Here is a 27594-nt window from a genome sequence, read left to right as displayed (position 1 = left end):
TGACTGGGCACTAAGACGAGCGATTCAGCTGGACCCCGACTGCGACGACACGGACTAAGATTCTTTAAACAATAATGTTGGTTCTCTGACTCCCAGGGAAGGAGAATAAAGTGTGATAGCTTTAATAATATGCAAGAGAAACCGCTAGACCGATTCAATTCTTTTCAAGTATACTTCTCGGAAAGCTAACAGATGGATATAACGGACATCTAGAACGTGGATACCGAAGTGTAACGCCATCAATCTAATAGAAATAGCGTGAATGAAGCTTTATTTCGCATTGAGCATGGAGGACGGTGAGAAAAAGGAAGCCGTGAAGAGACGGGTTGAAAAAACTCTCAGCCCCCTGACAACACAGTACAGTGTACAACCAGTACAAGACGTATAAACGTGAATGTGAGTGATGGTAAGTGAAAGGTATCAATAACATACCCAAGAACTTCATGTCATTCATTGCCAGTCTTTTAATACTTATTGCTGACTTAACTTGTTAATGGGATTACTGACAGTATCCGGCATCGCTACACTTGTTTAGTGCGCGTTAAGATTGTAAATTCATAACGTATTTGGGTAATTGAAATAATTGGATGTTCACTATTCTTTAGCCTGTAATTTCTGAATCCCATTTGAAGTTTCGCTGGTTATACTTGAGTAAGGCGTGCTGGGCAAATTTTGCTCCTGTTTGCACAAAACTGTTGTAAGGAGAAGTAAACGGTGCATATTGTAAGTTTAGTACTAAGCAAAAAAGAATTTAAGATTACCCTTACGGTGGGAAATATGCTGAACGATTTGGCTTATTGCCCGAACCTATATGTTCAGATATGTACCGAAAATACCGTAGTGTGGCATAAAGTTTTCTTTTTGGCGGATCTTGCGCAATGTGGTGCAAGTTTATTATTTTATTTAATGGATGCTTCGTTAAAGCGACAACGGTTGTTGCTTTACAGAGATATTCTTTTTTTTTTCTATACGCAGACATACCAAATAAAGGAACCTTCGTGGTTGATTATAAATTGTACTCGTCCATGTGCGGCTTGAGGATGTGTTACTCGCTGGAACACAGACATGGTCGTGTTCCATGGAGTGAGAAGCATGGAAACGATTACAGATACTTAACAAAACATAGGTTTATTTCCTTCGAAGCGTCACAACTCCAAGAGAAACGTCCATGCGATGACTTGCGTCGTTGAGTCCATCCGTTTAGTTCAAGGGATGAATTTCTGAAAGTTTATAGAGAACAGACGGACAGCAATGTAGAAAAGTCTTATGCAAAGTTAGCGTTTTTTCCTCTGTTTGCTGAAGCGTACGCCGTCACATCCAAAAAGAGAAAGAGATTAAGCCTTTTTTTTTTAATCTTCGTCACAAATGGGCATGGGTCCTAAAGCGCTGAGGTACAGCAAACAGAGCATATGCAATTTCGGTTGTACAAGAGTAGTAAACTCTAAACTGGAATATCTTGGGTTTCTTATAACATGTCTTGTTACAAATCGATGCAATTATTTCTAAGTCTATTAGTAGGGTGCACATGTTTTTGAACCGAATTTCTTCTCTTGTAAAATTTGCAGGATTACAGCATCCACTTAAGGTAATCCTGCAAAAGTATTGCGAAGTGATGATTTATATCGTTAGTGACGAAGCGAGAGATCAGTACTCTAAATTGTTTTTTCTGCTTTTTCTTCCCATAGGTGCGACACACACTTCGAGTGTAATTAGAATGCGAATTGCATTGTCTAGTTGATGGAGACGTGTACGACGTTGCAAGGTTAACCGCACAATGGAGATCAAAAGCCATGTTACCCTAATAAATGTGAGATCTCGAGCTAAAAAGCGCGCAGGGCACACCTAAAATCACATTTTTGTATGAAGCAGGTTTCGAAGTTCTTACACGCGATAACTTTGGCCTGAGCGTCGTGAAAATAATAGCAGTCTCGACTATCTCATCCATCTTCTCCTTTCGGAATGTTTTTAGAATGATTGCGAAAAAAAGAGATCATGTTGCTTACACTTCTTCTTGTGGAGGAGAGCGCCATAGTGGTAGGGGGAGCCGAGGCCATATCCGTAGTTGAGACCGTAGCCGAGGAGGCCGTGACCGTATCCGTAATGGCCGGCACCGTACCCGAGAGAACCTACACCGTATCCGTAGACTGGGGCAGCATGAGCGACTCCGTAGGAGGCCACGGCTGGAGCAGCGTGGGCCACACCGTAGGAGGCTACTGCGGGCACGGCGTGGTGGACGGCCGTGGTGGCAACGGCTGGGGCAGCGTGGACAGCGGTATAGGCCGGAGCAGCGTACGCAACCCTGGCGACGGCTGGAGCAGCGTGGACAGCGGCCACAGCGGGAGCAGCGTAAGTGTGGGCAGCGTAAGCGGGAGCAGCGTAGGCAACCCTGGCAACGGCTGGAGCAGCGTAGGCAACCCTGGCAACGGCTGGAGCAGCGTGCACGGCGGTCACCGCGGGAGCAGCGTAGGCTACCCTAGCAACGGCTGGGGCAGCATAGGCAACCCTTGCGACAGCTGGAGCAGCGGCGTAGGTGGCCACTGCGGGAGCGGCGTGCACTGCGGTCACAGCTGGAGCAGCATGCACAGCAGCCACGGCTGGTGCAGCGTGAACAGCAGTAGCGACAGTGTGGACGGCGGGAGCCGCAACAGCATAGCTGGCTCTTGGAGCGTATCCGTATCCATAGCCTAGACCGTATCCGCCATAGCCGTAGCCTCCGAGACCGTATCCATGACCGTATCCGCCCACACCGTATCCAAGACCGTATCCGCCGACACCGTATCCAAGACCGTATCCGCCTAGGCCAGAGTAGCCGACACCATGGCCGAGAGCGTATCCGCCGCCGACGTAACCAGCGAAGGCGCTGGTAGCCAGGGCGAGGAGGATAGCGGCGCGAATCTGCATGGAAGTAGACAGTTACAATATGGCGTCAGGGTGATTTACAAGGGCATGAATTTTTCTCACATATTCCCTGTTATAATAGAGATAAGCGGTGATGACCTTCGAGGCTTTCGCCCTTGGGTGAACACAAATGGCCAGATGATTATGATGGCTTTATATTCTCAAGATTTTGTAAGCAGTGATACTAATTGTGTAGTTTGGCTCGTTAAATGACAGTTCCAAGTTCATGATCTGGAGTCGTTCACTGGTATTGTTTTGCTTTCCTGTGCTTGATGACTTTAAATTCGAAGCATTCTTTTCGTGTGTGTGTTGGTCTCTAATCAGCATTATGGTACGTGTGTCATCGCTGAAAAAATGTGCCACAATGCAAACTGCATGAAAAAACACTATTTTCTGTATTTATAGCTTGAGCTGTGAAATAAGGATACATATTTAGCTAAAAGCTGGAGCATCTACGGGAACAGAGGACTTGGAAGCTAGCTTGCAGGAAGATTGCTAAGCATAGTGTATTATTGTGATGTGGGCAAACTCATACAAACATAGATGTCGCATTGAGTTGGTTTCGTTGCTGTACTTGTGGTTGCTTTACGGTTCAATAATAGGATGTTTTTATATGCAATAATCCAATATATTCGGTAAAACACCTCAGAATCGTAAGGGGCACAATTGTCTATGTCTGATTTTCAGAGCATTCCTGCTTTATTTTGGCGTGGGCACTAACTTCCCTGAGGCATGTTGTTTTCTTTAAAACTGATATAGACTTCGCTCTTTGGGGACCATCGCAGCCCTAATGTTGAGTGGTTTTCTTTTGTAACTCATTCATGTCGCAATGGGCGTTTCACTTTAAGATGTCCAGGACCTTATTCAAAATAGGAAAAACAACTCACGAGAATCGTTCCTAGTTTATTAACATAGTATATTACATTCCGCCTGCAGCATGTGAAAAAAAACAACCTTAAATGGCATAGCCTATCACACTTCAGTCGCCATAGAATACTGATTATTCCAGTTTTCTTCACACCAAAGCGGAAGGGTCAATTATGTGTACAGAAATCGTTTAGTTCGGGCATCGAGAAGTAGGCGTGGGGCAGCTTAACTTTAGCGCTTCTAACATAGCGAAAGCGTGCAATCTCATAGCCAAAGTACGGTGACTAACAACGTGAAATAAAACATAGGTGTGCGCTTTTTCTCACCTAATATAGATTTCTTTTTACATTACTGATCTTTTTCTTTTGAACACTAACTAAGGAAAGCGCCTTGACTTGGCCCCCTCGCATTTAATGTGAATGCAACGCGGTTGCTGGCCTAAGCGACGAAGCATGCAGGGAAACCGTAAATCGTTGACTTTCCTTGCTCGTTTTGTTTTCTGTCTGGGCATAGTCTTCGTGTGTGTGCTTTAGGTGCATTTGCGCCATGCTGCAAGCCGGATTACGTGCCTACCTCAACGAAATATAACGGGACATGCGGGTGAAGGTATGAAGGTGGCATTCGGTAAAAGAGGTTGAAGTATAATCTGCACAAAAGCCGCTGGGAAGTTTCGATCCCAGGGCGAAAGACGTAGGAAACTGCCGCACGCTTACCATGATGTCAGTTTCTTCGAGGAGAAGGAGCTTCTGAGACTTCAAATGCAGTGCGCCTCCTTATATACGAAATTTTGTGTGAAAAGCAGGCCGAGGGGCATTTGGGCGAGGTGCAGGCACCCGCCTCTGTCAACACGCCGCAAACCCGTCTTGCAGCGGTGCGAAGAGGAACGAGCGCCGGATTGTGTAAACCGAGAAGAGCACGGAGGGGAAAAGAAAACTGCATCGAAGATTGGCTCTAGATTCCCTTGTACGCCCTTACCCGATTCACTTGTTCGCCTTTCTTTCCGTTCTGCTATCTGTCACCTATTCATCAGGGTCGCCTGCACTCCCACAAAGCATTCACGTAGTATGGAGCACTTCACTGCGATGGCCCACTTGATGGTGCATTAATTGCCCGCAGTTTTCTTTATACTCAAGGATCCGCCCGTTTGGCAGCGCCCAGGACGAATGTATAATTTAGCCATGAAAACCCGTCTCGCAAGCGATCCTCCCGCCGAGAAACGAACGTTTTCAGTTTTCGCGAATCACACCTGGCGGGTTTAACCCTGCGTGAGCATCCCTTTATCACTTACGTTAATAGGCGCTGCGGCTTTACGTTCTGTCGCGGGCGGTTGTGTCAGCACTCTCTAGATCAAGATTTGCTATCGCGGTTTCTATCATGCGGAGGCTTTCGTCGCCATTCTCTACAAACGTTCACGTAGCTCGTTAAACTGTAGAATAGTGCACGCTTCTCTGCCTTTCAATTTGTTATTTGTCATCATTCGTTTTCGTGAGCGCACCTGCTAGTTTGATAGCATAACAACCACGACAACTTAGTCGCCCAGCAGTTCTTTCACAAGAAATATTCGTCTGATAGGAAATTTCATTGGAATGACAGGGGAAAAATTCCTAGTGCTCAAATATTAGGACTCAGTTTTTATGCTGCTCATTTATGACACTGGCGGCAACACGAGTAAATTGTTTCTCGTCCTTCCAATTTTTTTTTTATTCAGAAGAATGCTTGCCAAATGGCAAACATATTTTGTATGCGTGTTTGTTAAGGATGTGTTTCATGCTAATTCATGTACTGCTTTGTCGTATTGGTTGTTGTACGCCTAGTTATCATAGCAAACTATTGCCCATGATTATCATTAGTCCATTCGTAAGCGTATTGGGTAGGTCCAGAGTTTCACAGAAGCATGCTCCCCGTAAACACGGCAACTTACGGGAATTACGAACTGCGCGAGCCATTGACAACGCGGGAATCAGGTGGCGTTCCGGCACGCCACGTTCACGGGGGCATCAAGATGATCTGCGGTCGTCGACACGCTGGCGGCGTTGGGTGAAATCCACGTTGCCTGCGGCATCTATTCGGTGGGCCGGGGAAGCCTGTGAAAATGGGCACACCGTTGCCACCCATCTTCTCTGCAGTTGCTAGCGTATTGCGCGCAGTCGTTACGGCATCCTCAGTTGTGCGGCCGAGGTTCTGTTGGTAACCCCACCACTGCTTTGTCGCATTGAAGCTAGGATACCGCTGGCATAGCTCAATGTACCATATGTCTCAAAAGACATGACTCACATCTGTGAAGGGCTTAAGGCCACAACGCCCAAATGTGCTTATGTAGCGTGTTCGCACAGCAGCGCGCACGTCGATGTCCCCATTAACCTTGACAGTGCTGTCTAGCGTTGGTGGCGTGCTCGATTGCGGGATTTAATGCCGCCTGACAAAAAAGCTAAACGTAAATGAAGAGAGAGAGAGATCAAATGAAAGAAAGGCAGAGACGTTAACCAGAGTTAAAGCCTCCGGTTTGCTACCCTGCACTAGGGCAAAGGAAAGGGGAAGTAAAGACGGAAAGAAGAGCGGGGACAAAGAGAAAGGCGTAAAAGAGAGAGGGACGGGATGGGATCATTAAAGTCTTTCTAATAGGCCACTGCCACGTAAAAAGTTCAACAAAGTCTTGATCGACTTTCGGTGCGACGACAGTTCACGCCGGCATTCCAAGACTGTCTGTTCTGAAAGTGGCCTGTCGCCAAAGCGTACCAACAAGGCTGCTAGGGACAACCGGTGCGCTCTGTATCGAGGACAGTGGCAAAGTACGTGTTCTATAGTCTACTCACCGCTGCAGTGACTGCAAGCCGCGCTCTCGTCCAGGCCGACTCGGAGGGCGAAAGATCTTGTGAAAGCGACACCAAGCTACAGTCGGCAACGTACTACTGTCTCGAGTCGAAAGAGTCCAGATCGCGGTCCAAGTCAAAAGGGCGGGTCCAGTCGGTGTAGACGTGTGTGCTTCAAGCTTGGTGTGTTTCATACTTATGTTACGGCTTCATTTGCAAGCACACGATATTTCATGGCTGCGTCTGTTTTTGAGAATGGAATGGAGTCCTGCAAGCCCTTCTCATTTGCGAATTGGGCTGCTGCAACGGCATGTTTATTGTTCATCATGCCACAGTGGCTTGGAATCCACTGTAACGTGATGTCGTGTCCTTGCTCGACGAGGTGGTGAAGCAACACTCTGATTTCTAGAAGTAGTTGTTCATGGTGTCCGTGGCGTAAGGCAGAAACCAAACAATGAAGAGCAGCCTTGCAGTCACTGAACAAGCTCAATTTCAACGTAAGTGAAAGCGCGTAGAAAAATAACCTGCTGCAGGTGTGGCCCAAATCCACATTTTCCGCATGACATGTGCCGTGGTTTACCAGCAACCAAGCTGCCGCAGCATGTCATTCTGCTGTCTAATTTATTGGGTATTTGTGTACAAGATTCTCCTTTGGGTGCGGGGAGTGGGAGGGAAGAGTCTTAGAGCGTGCAACTCACGCCCAAGGCGGCAGATAACATCCTTTCAGCCGCAGCCTTCATGCAGTACATGAACTTAAAAGCAGGCAACTGGGCCAATACACTAGGGGGATTTGAAAGGCTCGAATTTGAAGCTAAGCTTCCTTTGCTTGTGCCCCGCCGTTCGGCGTTGGTCCACGCTGGACAAATTTGTGGATATGTATAGACAACTTTGGCCACTGAGTATGTGCTGGCTGCTGTCTTTAGGAGTAGAAAACTTCGACCAATGGGTACGTGCGACTCGGTATGTGCCCGAGCAGACAACTTTGCCATTGGGCATGGGCAACTGCGGTTGATTGATTGCAAACATCTTTATTTGCAGGATATCCGTAGAACTCGTGGGTGGGCCGCCTATTCCGGTAGCCCACTGGTTACTGCTGCTGCGCTAGCCCTCCCCACCAGCCAGTGCTGACGGTCAGGATCATCGCTGAGCAGAATAGCCTCCCACTGCTCTTTTGAGGGATTTGGAATGGGGTCAACTATGAGATTAAATTGGCAAGCCCACACCATGTGGTAGAGGTTAGCTACCTCTCCACAGTGTGGGCATTGCGGGGAGTATAGTGTAGGGTACCACTGGTGTAACTTAGCTGTTGTTGGGTGTGTATTAGTTTGTAGTCTCCTAAGAGCGTTCTCTTCCAACTTATTGAGGGATTTATGTGGTGTTGGGTACTCCTTCCTGGCTGTTCTGTACGGTGCGAGATTGTCAGCATACACTGCTAAAGCAGTTAGGTCCCAGCACTCTTCACGGTCATCAGGGGGAAACGCCCGGTATAGAAGAGCTCGGGCATGCCTGTGAGCAGCTTCGTTTCCTCCTGGTAGTTCCAGGTGACCGGGAAACCAGGTGACAGGCTTGGCTGGGTGGATGCTTAGTCAGCAATGACAACCCTGACCTGTGAATTAATCCGTTATTGAAGTTGCGACAGGCGTTCTGGGAGTCAGTGAGCACATCGGCGTTGGAGTTAGATGCTATAGCTAATGCAATAGCTGCTTCCTCTGCGTGAGAGGGGTTGGATGTTTTCATCGAGGCGCAATTCACCATCGATCCTGAAGGCGTTGAGACCACAATAGTCATCACTCCATTCTTTGGCCCTGCGGCGTCCACATAGAGGGTGTTAGGTTGCTCGTCCCATTTCTTCCTCAGGGCTTCCCCTCTTGCTTTTCTCCTTTCGATGTTATATGCGGGATGCATGTTCCGCGGAATGGGGTACACGTTGATGCGTCTCCTCACATCACGTGGTACCTCTGCCCTTTGGTCTATCGTATAGGGCAGATTAATATGGATCTTTTCGAACAGATCTCTACCTGGTTTTGTGAGTGCGAGCCTATTGAGTTGTGAGAGGCATTGTGCTTCCCACATCTCTTTGAGGGTATTATGTACTCCTAGTGCCATGAGCTTTGCCGTTGGCGTGGAGTTTGGTAGCCCCGGTGCCGTCTTGTAGGCCTTCCGGATCAGTGTCTCCAACTTTTCAACTTTTGACTTGGAGAGGTTAAGGAATGCCGCCCCGTACATTATCCGAGAAATCACGAAAGCCGGCACTAAGCGGATGGCATCCCTTTCCTTCATGCCATGGTGCTTATTTTTGATACGATACATCATGCGGAGGATTTGCTCGTTGGATGTTGTAAGCTTCTCCATAGTGATGGTGTTCTGTCGCCCCTGCGCCAGAACCTTCAACTATGTCAAAAACTTCTTATCAGCAAGGCAAGCCGCTATAAACTTCGGTGGAATAAAACCAGATCCCATCACTCTAGGCCCGATAGGAACTCCGCAAGGGGCGGTACTGTCACCCCTTTTGTTCAATTTGGCTATGAAAGAACTCCCAGGCCTTCTCTCCGGAATCCCGGGTATCAAACACACATTGTATGCGGATGATATCACTGTCTGGTGCAACTCGGGGAGTGACGCCGAGATCGAGAAGCGTCTTCAAGCAGCAGCGGACACGGTGGACCAGTACGCCAGGGAAAGAGGCCTCCAGTGTGCGCCGGAAAAGTCCGAGTTGCTCATCCTGAAGAACCCGAGGACACCCTTGGCGCAGAACATCACGGTGTATATAGACAACCACTCAGTACCGAAACCCACGGAGATCAAGATCCTAGTGTGCAACTGCGGGTATGTGCCCAGTCGGGGGTGAATCCTGCAGTGCGCAATAACACCGATAGGCAGACTAGTTGGCTTGACTTCGTTGTGGAAAGTTTTGCGCACCCTATACGACGACAACAAGAAAAGGACACAAATACCAGTGCAGACTGAGAACTGAACTTTATTCCTAAAACAGCACATATACACCACGAGAACCATCTCGTGATCACCGCGGATGGGCAACGAGCACCCGTCCTACATGGTCACAACATTAAGAAATGCAGCATAAGCGACAAACTATCTTCTATTATTGAGAAAGTTAGTTTCACTCTCATTAAAAGTGATAGACGGATGGCTAACGCATGCTGTTTGCAGTCTAGGAATGTTACAAGCTCCTACAGTTTCTTTCATTGTCTGATTAGGCTTAAGATACAATATAGCCATTTGGTGAAACAATGGCTTATACCTGGCCAACTTGAAGGGAATGCCCTACACACATTTGGTAACGCACTGCGCGCAATGTTCATCGAGCCCTTGTAAGCCATTTTTGACCAAACCGCTATATTGTACCTGAAACCTAATCAGATAGTGAGAGAAATTGTCGACGCTTGGCACATATCTACAGTGCAAGGAGAATGTGTTATCCATCTATCTATAGCTTTGAATGACAGTGAAATGAACTTGCTCATTAATAGGAGCTAGTGCGTCGTTTATGCTGCATTTCTGCATGTTGTTATCATGTGGAACTGATACTCTGTTGCCCATTCGCGGTGATCATGAGATGGGTATCGAGGGTGCATATGGGCTGTTCTAGGAATAAAGTTCAGTTGTCAGTCTGCGTTCGCCTTTGTGTCGTTTTCTTGTTGTCGTTGTTTTGTGTGCACAAAACTTTCCACGATGAGGCCCTCAATATGCATCTGCCAGTGTAACACAAGGGGTTCGATGCATCAAACTGATTTACACATGTTTAGTATTTCTCCGTGCCTGCGACTGTAGTCTATACTCTTCCCTCAACGATCATGAGACAACGCCTTCCTCTTCGAGACGCAGGCAGCCAACAGCTGCAGGCGACAATGCTGCGCTTGTGGCATCCGCTATTGCTGCTGCCTCGCTAGCTCAAAGAGGCTTCACATTATTTGGATTCCAACATTTCATTGCATCTCCATGTGTTCGTTAGTGACAACTATACGACCAAGCAGATAATGAAGCTAGAGGAAGTCTAGGGGTAATGTAACTTCTTATGTTCAATTGAAATGAAATACAAATCATGCTGCACGCAACCCCCATATCCCGGCATGTAGTCAAAACTTCCCAGTAGGACGGTGCGTGTCAACACAACACATGTATACACACACGGCAGATACAATTCGTAGGTCTCTTTATTTACAGAGAACAGCACTGCTGTGCCCTGGCACCATATAGTAGGACGAGAGACGCACCGCGAATTCTATCCGCCACGATGGTGGACCTTGCAGATCAAGCTAAAGCTTTAATCGACAATAAACTATGATGAATAAGAAAACACGATGTGCTCAACCTAGTAGAAACGCTCCACAGGGCCACAATACCATGTCAGAGATGGAGAGAATTTCGCTGACACGCGCGTCTCGTATCCTCTCTCTTCATCGTAGTCTATGAGATGCATACGCTCAATTTTTGTTGGAAAATTGTTGCTATGCGATGCGCTGGAAAGAACCAACCGTGCAGGAAGTCTAAAGTGCAGGTACCAACATCTTCCAAGATCTACGCGCACGTGTGAAAATCTGCAATTAGCCGCACGTGCCCACATGATTTCTCGATACCCATCTTTGTAAGGCTACATAAGTGATCGACGTAACGGGTCTACGGAGTTTGTTTTGTTTTTTTGGCAGGACCCGACTGAGCGCCTGGGGGTGGTTGAGGCAAATTAAAGTCCGTCTTGTTTGGAACACTTTGCCCATATTTCACTTAGCTGTGTTAGTAGCATGGCCTAGCTATCCTCTACCATAGTAAGTACTAAGAATTTTATAAGTTGCAGATGTCTACATATTGTAACGATGTTCGTAAAAGAACGATATTTATTAAAGGCGAACTTGTGCCCACTAGTAAAAGTCACTGCGGTCGTGAAGAATATCCGCGGCAGTCGCGTTCTCAAACTCGGCTCGAACCGTCTTCCTCTTCGCCTCGCGTGACACCTCGTGCGCGTGGCGCATGCGAGCCGAGTCCAACTGGCTGCCCATGCCACGAAGATCGCTGCCTATGGTTGCTGAACACCACCACTGTACGGCGTGCACGGTGCCCAATGCAAAGGGCGCGCAACTTAAATGTCACCAAGTTGGTCGTGGCATTATCCCCCTCCTTACCGCATCGGCCCGATGCGTGAGAGGAAGTAGGGGTTCCTGTGGGCTCTCACTTTTTTTGTTGTTGTTGTTGTTGTTCATGACCTCTCCTGGTAGGGTTTCATGCGGACAACATGCACAACTTCCGTGGAGTTGCGCCGTCTGGGGCTCTCGTGTCCAGCGGATTTGACTTCGTAAGTGACGTCGCTTATGCGACGAAGTATTTCGTAGGGGCCGAAGTATCGGCACAGAAGCTTTTCAGACAGTCCACGGCGTCGCACTGGGGTCCATACCCACACCTTGTCACCGGGCTGGTAATGAGCTTCACTACGGCGCTGGTTGTACCGGTTGGAGTCGATGCGTTGTTGGCGGCGTATTCGGTACCTTGCCATCTGTCGTGCCTCCTCGGCTCGTTGCAAGAAGTCATCTAGGTCAGATGAGTTATGGTTTTCTTCATCTAACGGCAACATAGCATCCAAAGTTGAGGTTACTGCTCGACCGAATACAAGTTCAAACGGGGTGACTCGTGTTGTTTCCTGAACGGCCGTATTATATGCGAAGGTGATGTATGGCAAAATTTCGTCCCACAGCCTATGTTCAACGTCGACATACATCGAAAGCATGTCGGTCAGTGTTCTGTTGAGGCGTTCAGTTAAACCGTTTGTCTGCGGGTGGTACGCCGTAGTTTTCCTATGATCAGTATGTGTCATTTGCAACAAGCATTTCATTAGGTCCGCAGTAAAGGCCGTTCCACGATCGGTAATAACAACTGTGGGAGCGCCATGCCTGAGCACGATATTGTGGACAAAGAATTTTGCAACCTCGACAGCCGTTGCATTGTACAGGGAATCAGTTTCTGCGTAACGGGTCAGATAGTCCGTGGCCACAACTATCCACTTTTTGCCTAAAGATGATGTTGGGAAGGGTCCAAGGAGGTCCATACCGACTTGTTGGAATGGGGCGTTTGGTGGCTCTATTGGCTGGAGGAGGCCGGCCGGTTTTACGGATGGAGTCTTGCGCCTTTGACACTCGCGACAAGTCTTGACGTAGTGCTGCACGGATGCTAATAACTTGGGCCAGTAGTATTTCAGACGAATCCTGGCGACTGTACGGCTCACGCCCATGTGTCCAGACGTCGGCTCATCGTGACATGCATGCAAAATTTCGTCTCGCATAGATGTGGGTACGACAAGTAAAAACTTTATCTCACTGTTCTCGAAGTTTCTCTTGTAGAGGACACTGCCTCGCAGACAGAACGAAGATAGCCCCCTAGAGAAAATACGCGGGAGTTGAACGTCGAGTCCCTCCAGGCGCTGTATAAGGGGAAGCAATTCCGGGTCATCTCGTTGTTGTTGAGCAATTTGTGACGCGTCAACAATGCCAAGGAACGGGAAATCCTCTTCTTCTGACACAGTTGTCTCGACGGGTGCGCGGGACAAGCAGTCGGCATCGCTGTGTTTCCTCCCGGATCGGTATACGACAGTAATGTCATACTCTTGAAGCCTAAGGCTCCATCTTGCTAGTCGTCCGGATGGATCCTTGAGATTCGCCAGCCAGCAAAGCGAATGGTGATCGCTGACCGCTCTGAATGGTCTACCATAGAGGTAGGGCCGAAATTTACATATTGCCCAAATGACTGCAAGGCATTCTTTCTCGGTTGCGGAGTAGTTTGCCTCTGCTTTCGAGAGCTTACGGCTGGCATAAGCAATTACTTTCTCCTGGCCGTTATTCCACTGCACTAGTATGGCACCGAGGCCGACGTTACTCGCATCGGTATGAACTTCAGTGTCGGCTGTCTCATCAAAATGGGCAAGGATTGGAGAAGCTTGCAGGCGTTTCCTTAACTCGTCAAATGCGTCTTGTTGTTCGCTTTTCCACATGAAAGGTTGATCTTCTCTTGTCAGTATTGTAAGGGGCTCAGCAATGTTTGAGAAGTTTTCCACAAATCTTCTGTAGTATGCGCATAAACCCAGGAAACGTCGTACTGACTTTTTGTCTGTGGGTGTCGGGAACCTCGCAACAGCTGCTGTCTTTTCGGGATCTGGACGAACGCCTGCAGCACTGATAACGTGTCCGAGAAACCGAAGTTCATCGAAGCCGAACTGACATTTTTCCGGCTTAATTGTCAAGTCTGCTGCGCGAATAGCTTCTAATACTAGTCGCAGGCGCTCGAGATGTTGGTCAAATGTGGTGGAAAATACGACCACATCATCCAAATACACTAAGCATGACTGCCATTTCAATCCTGCAAGCACAGAGTCCATCATTCGCTGGAAAGTTGCGGGCGCGGAACAGAGGCCGAATGGAAGTGCTTTAAATTCGTAGAGGCCATCAGGGGTTACGAATGCTGTCTTTTCACGGTCCCGTTCATCCACCTCTATTTGCCAATATCCACTCTTGAGATCCAGGGAGGAGAAAAACTTTGCACATCGGAGCCGATCTAACGTATCGTCGATACGCGGAAGGGGGTACACATCCCGCTTGGTTACGCTGTTCAGTTTACGGTAGTCGACGCAGAATCGAAGTGTGTTATCCTTTTTCTTAACGAGCACTACCGGAGACGCCCATGGACTGCTGGAAGGCTGAATAACGTCATCTGAAAGCATCTCCTCTACTTGCTTCTTGATGATCTCCCTTTCTTTTGGTGAAACTCGATACGGGTGCTGGCATACTGGTCTTGCGGCGTCCTCTGTAATGATTCTGTGCTTCGCAACAGACGTGCGCCGTACCTTCGAGGACGTGGAGAAGCAGTCAGAAAAATCCTTTATCAGGGCATATATCTGTTTCTTTTGGGCTTCCGGGAGTCTCGGGTTGACGGTAATTGATCTGTCGACACTGCAGGTTCCTGGAAGGGCAGTTGACGTAGTTAGGCTGCATAATTCGGTCGCTGCACAGAACTCGCGGAAATAGGCAATAGCTGTTCCTTGTGCGATGTGTTGGAATTCATTACCGAAATTTGTAAGTGCGACATGTGCACGGCCATCGCTTAACTGAACAAGGCCCCGAGCCACGCAAATACCTTTGTTGAAAAGGAGCTCTATGTTTCCATCCGCTATGCCTTCGCGGTCGGAAAATCTTTCATTTTCCACAAGAACCATTATACTGCAGCGTGGCGGCACAGTTACGTCATCGTCAACGACGCGCAGTGCAGCGAGACGTCGCTCCTCGGATTCTTCCACAGGTATAGCTTGTTTTGTGGAGAAAGATACACTGGACCTACGTAGGTTAATTATGGCGCCGTTAGCTTGTAGAAAATCCATTCCCAATATAAGTTCCCGTGAACATTCTGGCAGTACAATAAAGTCAGAAACGTAAGTAAAGCCTTTTATCGTAAGTCTTGCGGTGCATCGTCCAAGGGGCGTAATAAGATGACCGCCTGCCGTGCGTATCTGCGGACCAGTCCACTTCGTCACAACTTTTTTAAGGTGCTTCGCCATCTTGAAGCTTACTACCGAATAATCAGCGCCGGTGTCGACTAAGGCATTCAGCTCGCATCCGTCTATTATCAACGGCAAATCTGACGTAATCGTTTCGTTCCTGCACCTGTAGACTGGAATCGTCACCGCACTGGAATCGCGTTGGAGGATCTTCGTAACTCTGGTTATCAGCGGCCTCACCTCCACAGGTCGCTTGCTTCAGTTTTCCTGGTGTGGGCTTGGTGAACGACGCCTAGGCAATCTTGGAGGCGCGCGTGGGCTAGGCGATCGGTAGCGCATGGGCGACGGTGATCGTGGTTGACGTTGGCGAGGAGTCACGGGGCTTTGGCGCGTCGACAAGTATTCTTCGATCTCCGCTGGCCGTTCACCGTTTCGGGGGCATGGTGCGCTTAAGGGAAAACCCCTTAACCCAACTTGACGGTACGGGCAGAACCTATACAGGTGACCCGCTTCGCCGCAGTGGAAACACAGAGGCCTGCGCTCGTGGTCACGCCAGACGTCACTTTTCCGGGGCCTTTGTTCCGCAAAATGAGGTGCACTACGTGCTAAAGGCTGATAGGCAGCCGGTGGTTCCAGTAGACGAGGTGCACTGCGTACTGTAGGCGGGTAGGGAACGGTCGTCGCAACTGCTCCACTACTGTGCACCGCGGGTTGCCTGAGTACGTCGGCGTACGTTGGGGTGCGCCGCGTCGGCTGTGGCTCACGCTCTGCATCCCGTATGATGTTCCTGAGTTCGTCCCGGACAACGTCGACTATAGATAGTGCAGCTGGAGCCTGAGGTATCTGCAACTTGTTGAGCTCTTCCCTGATCACTGACCGGACAAGCTCCCGCAGGGCTTCCAGGTCGTTTGGCAGGCCTCCAGGGAAGACATGGACAGGTGCGCAGCTTGCCTCACGGTTGTATTGCCGAGCCCGCTGTTCCAGGGTCTTTTCGATGGTCGTTGCTTCACATCTGAACTCGGCGACCGTGCGCGGTGGGTTGCGGACGAGAACTGCGAAGAGTTCCTGCTTTACTCCACGCATGAGATGGCGTAGCTTCTTATCCTCACTCATGGTGGGATCAGCCCGCTTGAACAGGCGGGACATGTCCTCGATGTACATCGCCACGTTCTCGTTTGTGAGCTGGTTCCTGGCTTGAAGTGCGATTTCCGCCTTTTCTTTACGATCCGTGCTGGCGTACGTTGCTAGCAGTTGTCGTCGAAATTCCTCCCAAGAGGTCAAAGAGGGTTCGTGGTTTTCATACCACGTTTTTGCGAAGTCTTCCAAAGCGAAATATACGTTACGGAGCTTCTGTCTCTCATTCCATTCATTAAAGCTCGCCACTCTCTCGAACAGCTCCAACCAATCTTCCACGTCTTCGAACGAGTCACCATGGAATGTTGGCGGCTTGCGAGGTTGGCTTACGACTAGCTGTGCCGGTGTTACCTGGGTAGTCATTGTGGCGGCGTCCGTTGTGGGAGTTTCTCTTGGCACGAAGAGAAGAGGGCCGAATTCAGGCGAGTCGCCTCGAAGACGGCGGCTGGTCCGCTGGTGTACAGGTGTCAGTTCCACGGGATGGACTCGCAGGTTGTCGGGGCTACGCTGACTTTCGTTCGTGGGGCTTCGACTCATACCCCGCACCTCCACCAGAAATGTAACGATGTTCGTAAAAGAACGATATTTATTAAAGGCGAACTTGTGCCCACTAGTAAAAGTCACTGCGGTCGTGAAGAATATCCGCGGCAGTCGCGTTCTCAAACTGGGCTCGAACCGTCTTCCTCTTCGCCTCGCGTGACACCTCGTGCGCGTGGCGCATGCGAGCCGAGTCCAACTGGCTGCCCGTGCCACGAAGATCGCTGCCTATGGTTGCTGAACACCACCACTGTACGGCGTGCACGGTGCCCAATGCAAAGGGCGCGCAACTTAAATGTCACCAAGTTGGTCGTGGCAATATAATGCGTACTGCAAAGCGAGCGCTTGGCCTGTTACTACTGATGCTGAAGTAGTTGAGTTGGCAGTGGAGCTTATGCAATGTTTCTTACGCAATGTAGTTGTGACATTGCAATTGTCATAAAAAATGCACGCCGCACCAACTCACAGAAAATGTCCATGACGAAAACTTATTCATGGGTTAGCATGTGTAAACGTTACATGACACAAATAGCTCTAGTTAAAAGGAAATAATGTGATTACTGTCAACCGGAATATTGTTAAAGGCTTTCACAGTTTATACTTGTTTATAGGGGACTTGCGTAATGCTGAGAACCCTGTTCTCAAGTCAGGCAGCGTTGGTTTCTGCCCATCATTGTGAGGAATCGATCAAAAGCGGATTCCGGTAGCCAGTAATCTTCCCCACCGCGCACATGCATGTCTTGCGCTGTTTCTCCTGCGCTCCTTCACTGAAATTCTACATGGAAACCTGCAGGTGCATGCTGTTTGCAAGCGTTGTGTGCACGTGTACAGTTCTCGCAAAATTATGCAAAATTCGGTACGCCGTTCAAGGCACCGACCTAACCTGTGATGTCGGGCGCCCTTCGTGGCCGTTCTAACATGGAAATCCCTGGCTATCACCGCTTTTCCTTTGTAACAATCACCGATACCTTCGTGGTGCACGCGCGCTAGCATGCCAAGACATTTCCAATTTCGCATTGCAGGGAACCAAACTTGTATTCGTAGGACTAAGTTCTGCGGCGAAACGATATGTGCATGTCAGAACACCACAGCAAACTTAAACCTGTAGCAGAGCGGGCGTGGTCAAGAAATATTCTTCGTGAGTTCTGCACTCGCCCGCTGGTCTATCCTTCATGATGGTGGCGGCAACCCAGTGTGGGCACAAGGTTGCCAGCAACAACGTCTGTTGGGACTAGGCCAGGACACAAGTAATGTCTTTACAAATTAAGCATGTCTATATGATGTAAGCACGACCGCAAAGTAACTTGGTCAAATTGCGGCTGTTCGATGACTTGTTCGATATCCTACATAAGCGCCCACAGTTCCAAACAGTGCATACCCTGAAAATCTTATTTTCCCTATCCTATGAGACGGGTTACGTTGACAATTTAAAAGAGATTTTATATAGCCCATTGTTTCTTGATGTTTCGTAAGAAGCGATGCAAGCGCGAGCGGAGCCTCGCAAAGCTTTCTGAATGGCCCAATAAAAGGCTGTCCTCATTTACACGGGGTGCATATTTTGGTTTAAAGATCAATAATATTTTATACCATGACAGGATTTCTGTCGGCTGACGAGAGATGAGGAGTACGCAGACGTAGAAATGAATTCGGGTGGGCCGAGTAAGCCCTGCGAAAGTGCGTCACCGTGCGAGAAGGGCTCTCCGAGTCGTCAGACCGGCGCTGAGGTCATTACGGCCCCACGCAGGAGAGCGAAGGGCGAGGACAGTGGTACCGGTATTTCCGTTGGTCCGCCTCCATTCGCTTTACTTGCGGTGGCTTCTCGATGGTCATGGTGGCGTGACAGCGAAGCGTTAGAATTCCGTCAGAACTGATCCTCGGGGATGTAGACTAGCTGGGCGACGTCGTCTACGATCAAGAAAGGATTGAGGGCGCTATATCTAGTGGCTAGAGGGGTGCGGAAAGGCAATGATGCCTAGACCAGATAGGAAAGTCCAGCGCTCACCGCGGGGATTCAGGAACATCCGCAGTCATTTTTGGGCTGCTGCGCTGACAAGTACTTCGAGAAGCATTTCGTTATCGACTGTTTAGGCGCGAGATCGCTTCTGGTTCCAGTACGACACTCAGGACCGATAACTTAGAAATAAATAAAAACAACCATCATTGTTTGCTCCAGCAAAACGTTAGAGCCTTTGTGGGTCCAGAACAATACATAACAATTTGATGCGTGTATCATTAAAATATCATTAACACCTTAATTAGACTGGTCTTACAGTCTTGACTGTATATTCGTTACATATGAGCGATCCATGGACGACAAAGTGGAATAACAAAGATTTTCCATTGCTTCCTTTTGTCTTTCTCTCCCCAATTCCTTCCCTACTCAGAGTAGCATGTCAGCGATATCTATACGCCAGCTGAAATCTGTACATTTCATTAAAGGGTTCTCTCTCTCTCTTCTCGCTTATCTACATAATCATGTTGGTTTGTTTCTGCATGAATAATTTTAAAGGGGCTGCATAGCAACATTTAATTGGAAAGAAACGCTTAGGAACAATTTCAGGCTACTGAACGCAAAATTGTTTTATAAGCTTCGGTACAAATACATTTAAAAAACAAACCGAAGAACTCCCCTTCTTACAGCGATAGCGACAAATGTGTCGATTCCACGGCAGCCGATCTATATCGTTCCGTAACCGCGAAATTTGATCCACGGGTGAAACAATTGATCGGCTGTACCAGCTGCGCTTCCTTTGCTTGCATTTAGTGCAGGGAGAAGGATCTAGTTATGAGCTACCCAGGTGTACTTTCGATCGAGGAGTATTTGCTGCAATTAAGTGTGAAACCATGCAAGAACAGATCGAAGTGACCGAACACAGTCCACCTCATTGGAGAGAAAGGGAGGTGTCGTGATTTTGTGACGCAGCTTGGTAGACTGGCGAAGTGGACGGGGAGAGAAAATTTTTCGCTAATTTCGAAGGGATAAGGGCAGGAATAGAAACGAAGCAAAGTCCTTTACCAAGTTTTGTGATATAGCGTCCATGGTTTTTGATAATTTGCACCTCAGTCTCTCAAGTGCTGTTTTTGTTTCGAATATAACAAATGGCATAGGGGTAAATTCGTGCAAATTATGTGTCGCGATGGGCTATTCTGCTCGCTATTTCTTAACGTTTTTGCCCCAACGTAACATGGGATCCACTACTAGATCTTTTTGGGATGAATTCGCGAAGTTTTTGCGTGGTAAGGGATTTTTACCACTCATTGACTGCATTGGCTAATGATATGTCCAATCCTATGAATGGCAGCATCACAACTGGCTCTCACGAACTATTGTAGCATTTTTTTAAGTGCACCTTATTAAATCATACAGCCAATTGCCTTGACGTTTCTGTTGTGTTTCGAGTGTAATTAATGAAACCGAATCGCCAATATGTCTGAAATTTATTTGCCAGTGCCTCAGAGGTCGGAAATACAAATGAAATTCGACTTAACGCGTCTTTTGACGGCATTTTTATGTAGCCATCGCGGAGGATTGCTCGAGAAAATATGAGAGCTGGAAATCTCTAAATAGTTAAATTTCATGTATTATCCAATATTAGACTAAACAGTTCGTATCCACCGACTTTTCTTGGTGACCAACGTCAGAAGTGAAGTTTGGGAATCACGGTGGCACAAACAAAGCGCAGTGACACGTGAACGTGGACAGCTGTATGAGACACGGGAATTTCACTTGGGTGCGAAACAACTCTCGGTTGGTGCATGACCATCCCCGCAGCCCTTTAAAAAATACTTTGTGAAGACGAAGTTGAAGAGAGGAAAGAAAAAGCTCATTATATTCATTATTTCGTTACACCCATTATTGCCCTTGACTAAATTGTGCTCAACGGCGCGCACAACAGTAAACATGTACACAAGGAGATGAGTTTCCGGCCCGCGGAACCACATATGCAATAACATTTTAATGAAACACAAAAAATATAATAAAGCAATCTTCCGCACACGCAACACACAACTTTGCACACTGACGTGACTGCCAGTACGATAGCAGCCTTCTGTTTCGACGTTGTGATTGTTGTTCAGCTTGCTACTTGTCCTAGCTACAGCGCCTTGAAAACGGAGAAATTTCGACGCGGTAGAAGAAATCAGCTTGCACGCTGGGACGCGAACAAAGTCCATCGTGCTGGAGCAGCATCTGCCACGCAACACGAGGCGTGGAATACTCACCTGGTCCAGGCTGACCCGCCGCTCTCACCAGGCTTCATCCGCTCCGCAAATGGGGAAACCAACGAACTCCGCCGCGATGGCTTGGCTTGCCTCTATCGTGGCCTCCAAGTCCGCACCGGCGTCGATGCGTAGGAAGCAATGCCTTGCACACTTACCAGCTGGAATCGGTACACTTAAATATGTGCCCTGAAGTAATAGAAAAATTATTTATTGAACGCACTTGTGTTAATTATTCAATTGAGCATTTTTATTTCTCGTAGACGCAATGTTCACCTCACTGAGTAGTTTACATCAAGGGTAAGGATTGTGCTAACTGACAAAGGAAAAAAAAATGACAACCATTCCACTCTGGGAAGATGGAAGGGCAGCGAAAGCTGACGACAATCAAAGCTCTAAAACGAAAGGCAAATTGCTTTCGATGCATTCCATCTTCACAAAGTGGAATGGTTGTCATTTGTTCTTTCAGCGTTGTAAAGTTCATCGGTAGTCGTTCCGTGCCGGCGTCGTTTCATTCTCGTTGCTGTTCCCTCCAGCGCTTCTCGTACGCATGTTGTTCTTCGGGTGTACGAACTATACATGTCGACCCAATCAATAACGCAACTGTTTTTAGCGCCGATAACTTTTATGCTTCTATATTCGTATAACCAGTGAGCACGATGAACGCACATTACAATCTGGATTAGATTGCATGATGGGTTGGTGCGATAAAAGTTTTATAGAAACAATAATAAATGCAAATTAATGCATGTTTCTCGCACAAACGAATGCCGCCCAGTTTATAAACTTAAAGGTAGTACACTTGAACAACTTTCGTGCTATCGATATCTTGAAATTAATGTAACGTCTGATCTAACATGGAAAACTCACGTCACCATTATAATTATCAACACGAATTGATTGCTAGGATACTTAAGTAGAAATTTCAGTAAGTCTCCAACAGCACTAAAATTGCTTCTTTATAAAACGCTTGTGCGACCCAAATTAAAGTATGCCGCTGCTGTTTGGGCACCTGACCATGATAACCTTATGCGACGCATGAAACAGCATTGAGATGCTCGCAAATATTATCATTGTCGGCCCGCGATAAAGGGCCCACAGAAAAATGATGTGCAAAGTACTGGAACAGTTGGATAATCGTCCACTACCAGAACTCAAAGCTTTGGGTCCGTGCTCCCAAAGAACATCCGCACTGAAGGCCTTACTCGCGTTATTAAGGTTCCTGCGGTCAACGGGGCTTCACGATAGACATTAACAACGCAGAACCCTATCGCTCTATAGTGTACGCGGTTTCTTCGTGCTCGTCTGTCTTTCTCCCTATCTCCCCGTTCCACTCTCTTTCACTTTTGATCCCCCTTAGCCCATCCCCCTGTGCAGGGTAGCCAACCGGAACTACCTCTGGTTAGCCTCCCTGCCTTTCTATGCATCCTTCTCTCTCTCTCTCTTTCTCTATCTTTCTAATGCACTTGAACCGATTCAGAATAAAGCCACACATTTTATACTGGCCAATTATTTTCGAACGTCCAGTATAACAGCAGTAAAAGCCACTTTAGCGTTGTGGGTGCGCACTATCGCTACGCACATACTTTTTGGCTTATGCTTACTTCAGAAAGTCTACCATCATCAACATCTACACTCCTAGCTCACCCCTTCACCTACGTATCTTTCGTCGCGGGTTGACCCTATTAGTAAAGTAGGGTGTGCATCCTCTCCCACGAATACATTTCTATACCCTTTCATACCGAAATCATCACGTGGCTGTAACCACCTTCCTACCAATCTTGTTGCCATCACGAATCATTTTCTGTTCAGACCATCCTTATTTTCATTTTTGCATTGTAACGAACTGTGCCACATAGCGAGTCATTTTGTTTATATCACGCTGCTTGTTTTTTTTTTTTGTAGTTACTTTCTTGTATTTTGCCTTAATAGCTACTGTATTACCGTTTCTTTAAAGTTTTCAATAAATTACAGTTGCTTTGTAACCACTCCCCTCTAAAAATGCATTTGCCTTTCAGTCAATTGGAAATAAATAAATAAATGAATAGGTAAACAAACAAAAAATAAATAAATAATTAAACCTTGACTTCACGCTATTTTTCAGGGCGAGCGTTCTAATATGTTCCGCATTTTGACATCTGCGCCGCCGCACTGCATCCGTACGTCATCGCACACAAAGCAAACAAAGAAACTATTTGTGTATGTGTTTGCTACAAATCGCGAAGTCCATTTCTGTTGCCGGATGCCGAAAGAACTACAGAGGTTTCTTCATATACAGCTTCCTCTGTAAAAATAAATTGGTTGATCTAAACAAAAGCGTTATTATACGCACCCACAGGCTCTTCCGAGCTCTTCCATGTGATTTATCTACCTTCACCACGCCACCGGCTTTCCACACATGGCGCATATATACTTTTTCCACATTGACACTCCTCATAACGGCGGTTACACGTAGCACGCGAATGCAGGAAAAGAGAAAAGAGCCAGGAGCGCCAACTTCCGACTGCTCTTTATTTGCAGACGAGCATGATTTATAAGCGCACCAAAGAAATAAAACACAGAAGAAAGGGTAATATCGAGAGCTAGTGCATCGTTGATAAGTCAGATAATCGATCACAAACACATCACAAAGTTGCACGTTTCGTCGATGACTTCGTTCGCCGGTATTCGGATCAAGAGGTTACAACAGCTCCTTTTCGTAAGTTCGCCTTTTACCAGTCTTTACAGCTGATCAAATGCAGTTCCGAAAGCACTTCAGGCTGTTTCGATGTATTGCCACCAAACTGATCGCAGGCTTCGCTGATTCTCCGACATTTCCGACACACAATCACGGCGAACGAGAAAAGCAAACTTACCTTCGGTCTGATGTCCATTTGAGTGCAGAAGGCTAAAAAGAAACACGAATCTTTTCTACACAACGCGCACGAGTTCAAGCCGAAAAGGCTTACAATGCCGTGAGAACATGAGGAATGCTGGACGCTTTCGGAAGCACATAGAAGCACATGTGCAATAGCGCCCCCTGCCAATTGCAGTGGTGTGAGTGCCTGTGTTTCAATCGCAGACTTTCTGGTACTCGCCGACTTAGAGAACTGCTCCGGCGAACACTTCGTCGGCCACTTTGAATCTGCCATTGGAATTCAGTATTAACTTAAAACTGTTTCTATGGTGTTATGGATCATCACAATTTCTTTAACAATGCGATCATGTCTTCGTATGTGGTACACCAGTCAAGAAAGAAAAATATCAGACAAACAGTTTATTCTGCCATAACAATGGTTATACACCACTGAAACCAGAAAATCTAGTTGTCCATGACTGTGTGGTTTCTGTGCGGTCCAAGTCTCTAGAGAAAGAGGATTTCTGGAACGAGAACAAAAAATACGTGTTAGCACTGCGAGATTGCGGACGAGATCGATACCAGATAGAATTGTTTGCTACAGACAATACAGCGGAACTTACACTTCTTCTTGCGGAGGAGGGTGGAGTAGCTGAGGGGAGAGCCAAGGCCGTAGCCGTAGTTCAGGCCATAGCCCAGGAGACCGTGGCCGTAACCGTAGCTGCCGGCACCGTAGCCGAGGGAGCCAACACCGTAGCCGTAGTAGGCTGGGGCAGCGTGAGCAACACCGTAGGTAGCAACGGCGGGGGCAGCGTGGGCAACGTGGGAAACGCCATACGTGGCGACAGCTGGGGCAGCGTGGGCAACGTGGGCAACACCGTAGGTAGCGACGGCTGGGGCAGCATGGGCAACATGGGCAACGCCGTAGGTAGCGACGGCTGGGGCAGCGTGAGCAACGGTGGCAACAGCTGGGGCAGCGTGGACAGTAGTCACGGCTGGGGCGGCGGCGTAGCTGGCGACCACTGGAGCAGACTGGACAACCTTGGTGACAGCTGGGGCAGCGTAGGTGGCGACACGAGTGACGGCTGGGGCGGCGGCGTAGGTCTGGACAACTGGATTGGACTGGACCACCCTGGTCACAGCTGGGGCGGCGGCGTAGGTCTGGACAACTGGAGCGGACTGGACCACCCTGGTGACAGCTGGGGCGGCAGCGTAGGTGACAGCTGGAGCGGACTGGACCACCCTGGTGACAGCTGGGGCGGCAGCGTAGGTGACAGCTGGGGCGGCGTGGACAGCGGTCACGGCTGGAGCGGCATGGACAGCGGTCACAGCTGGAGCAGCGTGGTAGGTGGAGACCGTGCGAGTAACAGCTGGAGCAGCGACGGCGTAGCTGGCGGCGGGGGCGTATCCGTATCCGTAGCCAGCACCGTAGCCGGTAAGGCCGGAGTAGCCAACTCCGTGGGACAGGCCATAATGGGAGAGACCAAGGCCACCGTATCCAAGACCGGAATAGCCGAGGCTGCCGTAGCCGAGGCCATAGCCGAGGTTGCTAGCGAGGGTGTAGCCACCGGCAACGTGACCAACGTGACCAGCGAAGGCGCTGGTGGCCAAGGCGAGGACGATGCAGGCACGCAGCTGTAGAGGAAGAGGAGATTTGAATTGAATTATAGGGTGTTACAGACTAGAACCACGAGTTCATTATCAGTCACGCGATATTTGGTGACTCCGGATTCATTTTGGCCACCAGGAGATCATTATTGCGCCCCCAATACAAGGGACAAGGACGTTGTTTTTTGCCCCCATCGAAGTGCTTCCGCCGCGTCATGGGGTTTTATACCGCCTCCTAATGCTTAGCAGAGCATCTTAGCCGCTAAGCCACCGTGGCGGGGAAGTAAAATCCATAACGTCTGTAGAAGCAGTATTCATGCAAATGTGGTCGGCGAGTATGCGTTTCTAATTAATTTCTTCCATGAACAGCAATTATTTGTTTCTTCAAGTTCTTTGTGCACATTCACTGCAAGTTGCAGCAGGGAAGGCTATCAGATCCTCTCTTTTCAGATAACTCAGGCGCGAGCTACTAAACAGTGAAACGACTCCTGCTTGGCATAAAGCCTAAACATCGTTTAGGTAATACTTTCGCTTTCAGCAAAAATAAATTGCTGAAAGTAATTGTGTGCTTCTTTATTACCGCCGAATTAATAACAGCGGGTATAATTTGATTGTTGAAAGAACAGAATCTTTAGTAAACCTATGAAATTATGGTGACCCTACCTCTAAGCGAGCGGTGCTTTTTAAAGCAATGCTTTCAGAAATGTCGGCGTAACATCGCCTCGTGAGCGTGAAGAGGTCACCGGTGGCTTACCATTGTGGTGTTCCTAATCCGTCGGAGGAGCAGAAGCTTCTAATTCGGCTCGCTGCCGAGCCTGCCTTTATACCTGGTAGTTGGCTTCGAGAACAAGTTAAGAACTGGCTTTGACTGAAGGCGAGGGAGACACAACGCCCATTTCGAGATCATCAATACTCTCTCCATCGTCGCTTAAGGGAGCCAGCATGCGCCACAAGTAATGTTAAGGAGCTTCCATATTTTATACCTGCCTAGTTCTTACTTTTCTTTACCTAGTGAACGCCCAATTTACATATATTTTACTGCACATTTTTACAACTGTGTTCTGCCGTTCAATAGTATGTGATGGAGTAAAACCGGTATGCGATCTAGAAGTGCTCAATTACTTATTCAGTTCGCCGACGAACTCACACGTGCGAACACGAAGATCACCTTTGTTCGGCCTTCGAAAATTGTGTGATTTGCATTGAAATAAGTGCGAAAGTAAATGCTCTGTTCGTGCCACTAGGTGCGAGAATAGCCACGCGCAGCTATCTAGCGCACTGTGCTATAGCAAATGGATGAGAAACTCTGAACTGAATCGTACGTTGAGGTGTAGCCTCTGACGTGTGTAGCGTCATAGGCTCCAAAATTGGGAGGACTTGCGCCTTTGCGAACACCCAGTCTCAATGGTGAAGTGTACCACGGCGACGTCCAATACGCGCAGCGTTGCGAGCCCCACCCGGCTCCGTCGTAGCCTTCGCACTGCAAGGCATTGAAGAAGCACTGCGGTCACTGCGAAGGGGATGAAAGGCTATCTTTACTGCCTAAAACTGTGCTTTTGCTGAGCGCACTGACGTTAGCTTTGCTGCAAAGTATTTCGGAAATAGTGTACTTTACCGTATAATGGCATTTTTCGACTTCGATAACAAGCGTTTAAGGTTAATTTCGGCTAAGTTGTCTTTAAGTGCATAGCGTATACTATTCAAGTAATCTTGGAAAACCCGCAAGGCGTGTAATTGCCTAACTTCCTATCAGCCTTTACATAGTGTCTAAGCACATAGTGTAAGCGGTAGGGATGCGGATATGGCGAATGTCCAGGAACAGTGCATTACAGTTGATCTCTCAGTTGCTCCAAGGCGCTCAGACATAAAATACCAATAAATATTGTAGGGGTGCGTGGCTCGCTCGAAATTTGCAAGTTGATGGGTGTGTCTCTCGTATGCGTTGCCCTCGTAATTAGAGCAGTTGCAAGAATGCGGACGCGATACGTGGCCGTCGGGTTCTGGAACACGTATTTCAGCACGAACGATGGCTGCCGATTGTAGAACACTGCGCAAAGGAAGGCAGAAAATATCTTTCCTGTCCTAGCTTTCAGGTCGCAAGCTTTCAAAGCCCCGTGGAAGAAAGTGAGAGGCGGGCGAGCCAACGCACACAAAGCATGTACACCGCAATTGACGAAGCTGCACAGGCTACGTTT

The 27594-nt window shown here is 48.1% G+C and overlaps 1 protein-coding gene across 1 annotated transcript in view; it reads right to left on the bottom strand.

Moving 5' to 3' along the window:
- Nucleotides 1–1109: 1109 nt before the first annotated feature.
- The window catches only part of LOC126541747 (uncharacterized), a 38470-nt gene continuing 11985 nt past the window's right edge, over nucleotides 1110–27594 (bottom strand). Inside the window, exons 3-6 of the mRNA XM_072286873.1 lie at nucleotides 24403–25426; nucleotides 4479–4534; nucleotides 2004–2895; nucleotides 1110–1220 (exon numbers count right to left, since the gene is read on the bottom strand). Of these exons, the coding sequence (XP_072142974.1) occupies nucleotides 1219–1220; nucleotides 2004–2895; nucleotides 4479–4534; nucleotides 24403–25426 (1974 nt within the window). The 3' untranslated portion in view covers nucleotides 1110–1218. The remainder of the gene's footprint in view (nucleotides 1221–2003; nucleotides 2896–4478; nucleotides 4535–24402; nucleotides 25427–27594) is intronic.

The sequence above is a fragment of the Dermacentor andersoni genome, chromosome 3, assembly GCF_023375885.2.
Source record: "Dermacentor andersoni chromosome 3, qqDerAnde1_hic_scaffold, whole genome shotgun sequence".
Lineage (NCBI taxonomy): Eukaryota > Metazoa > Arthropoda > Arachnida > Ixodida > Ixodidae > Dermacentor > Dermacentor andersoni.
The sequence above is the reverse complement of the archived record's forward strand: the minus strand, read 5'-3'. Positions and strand labels throughout refer to the sequence as shown.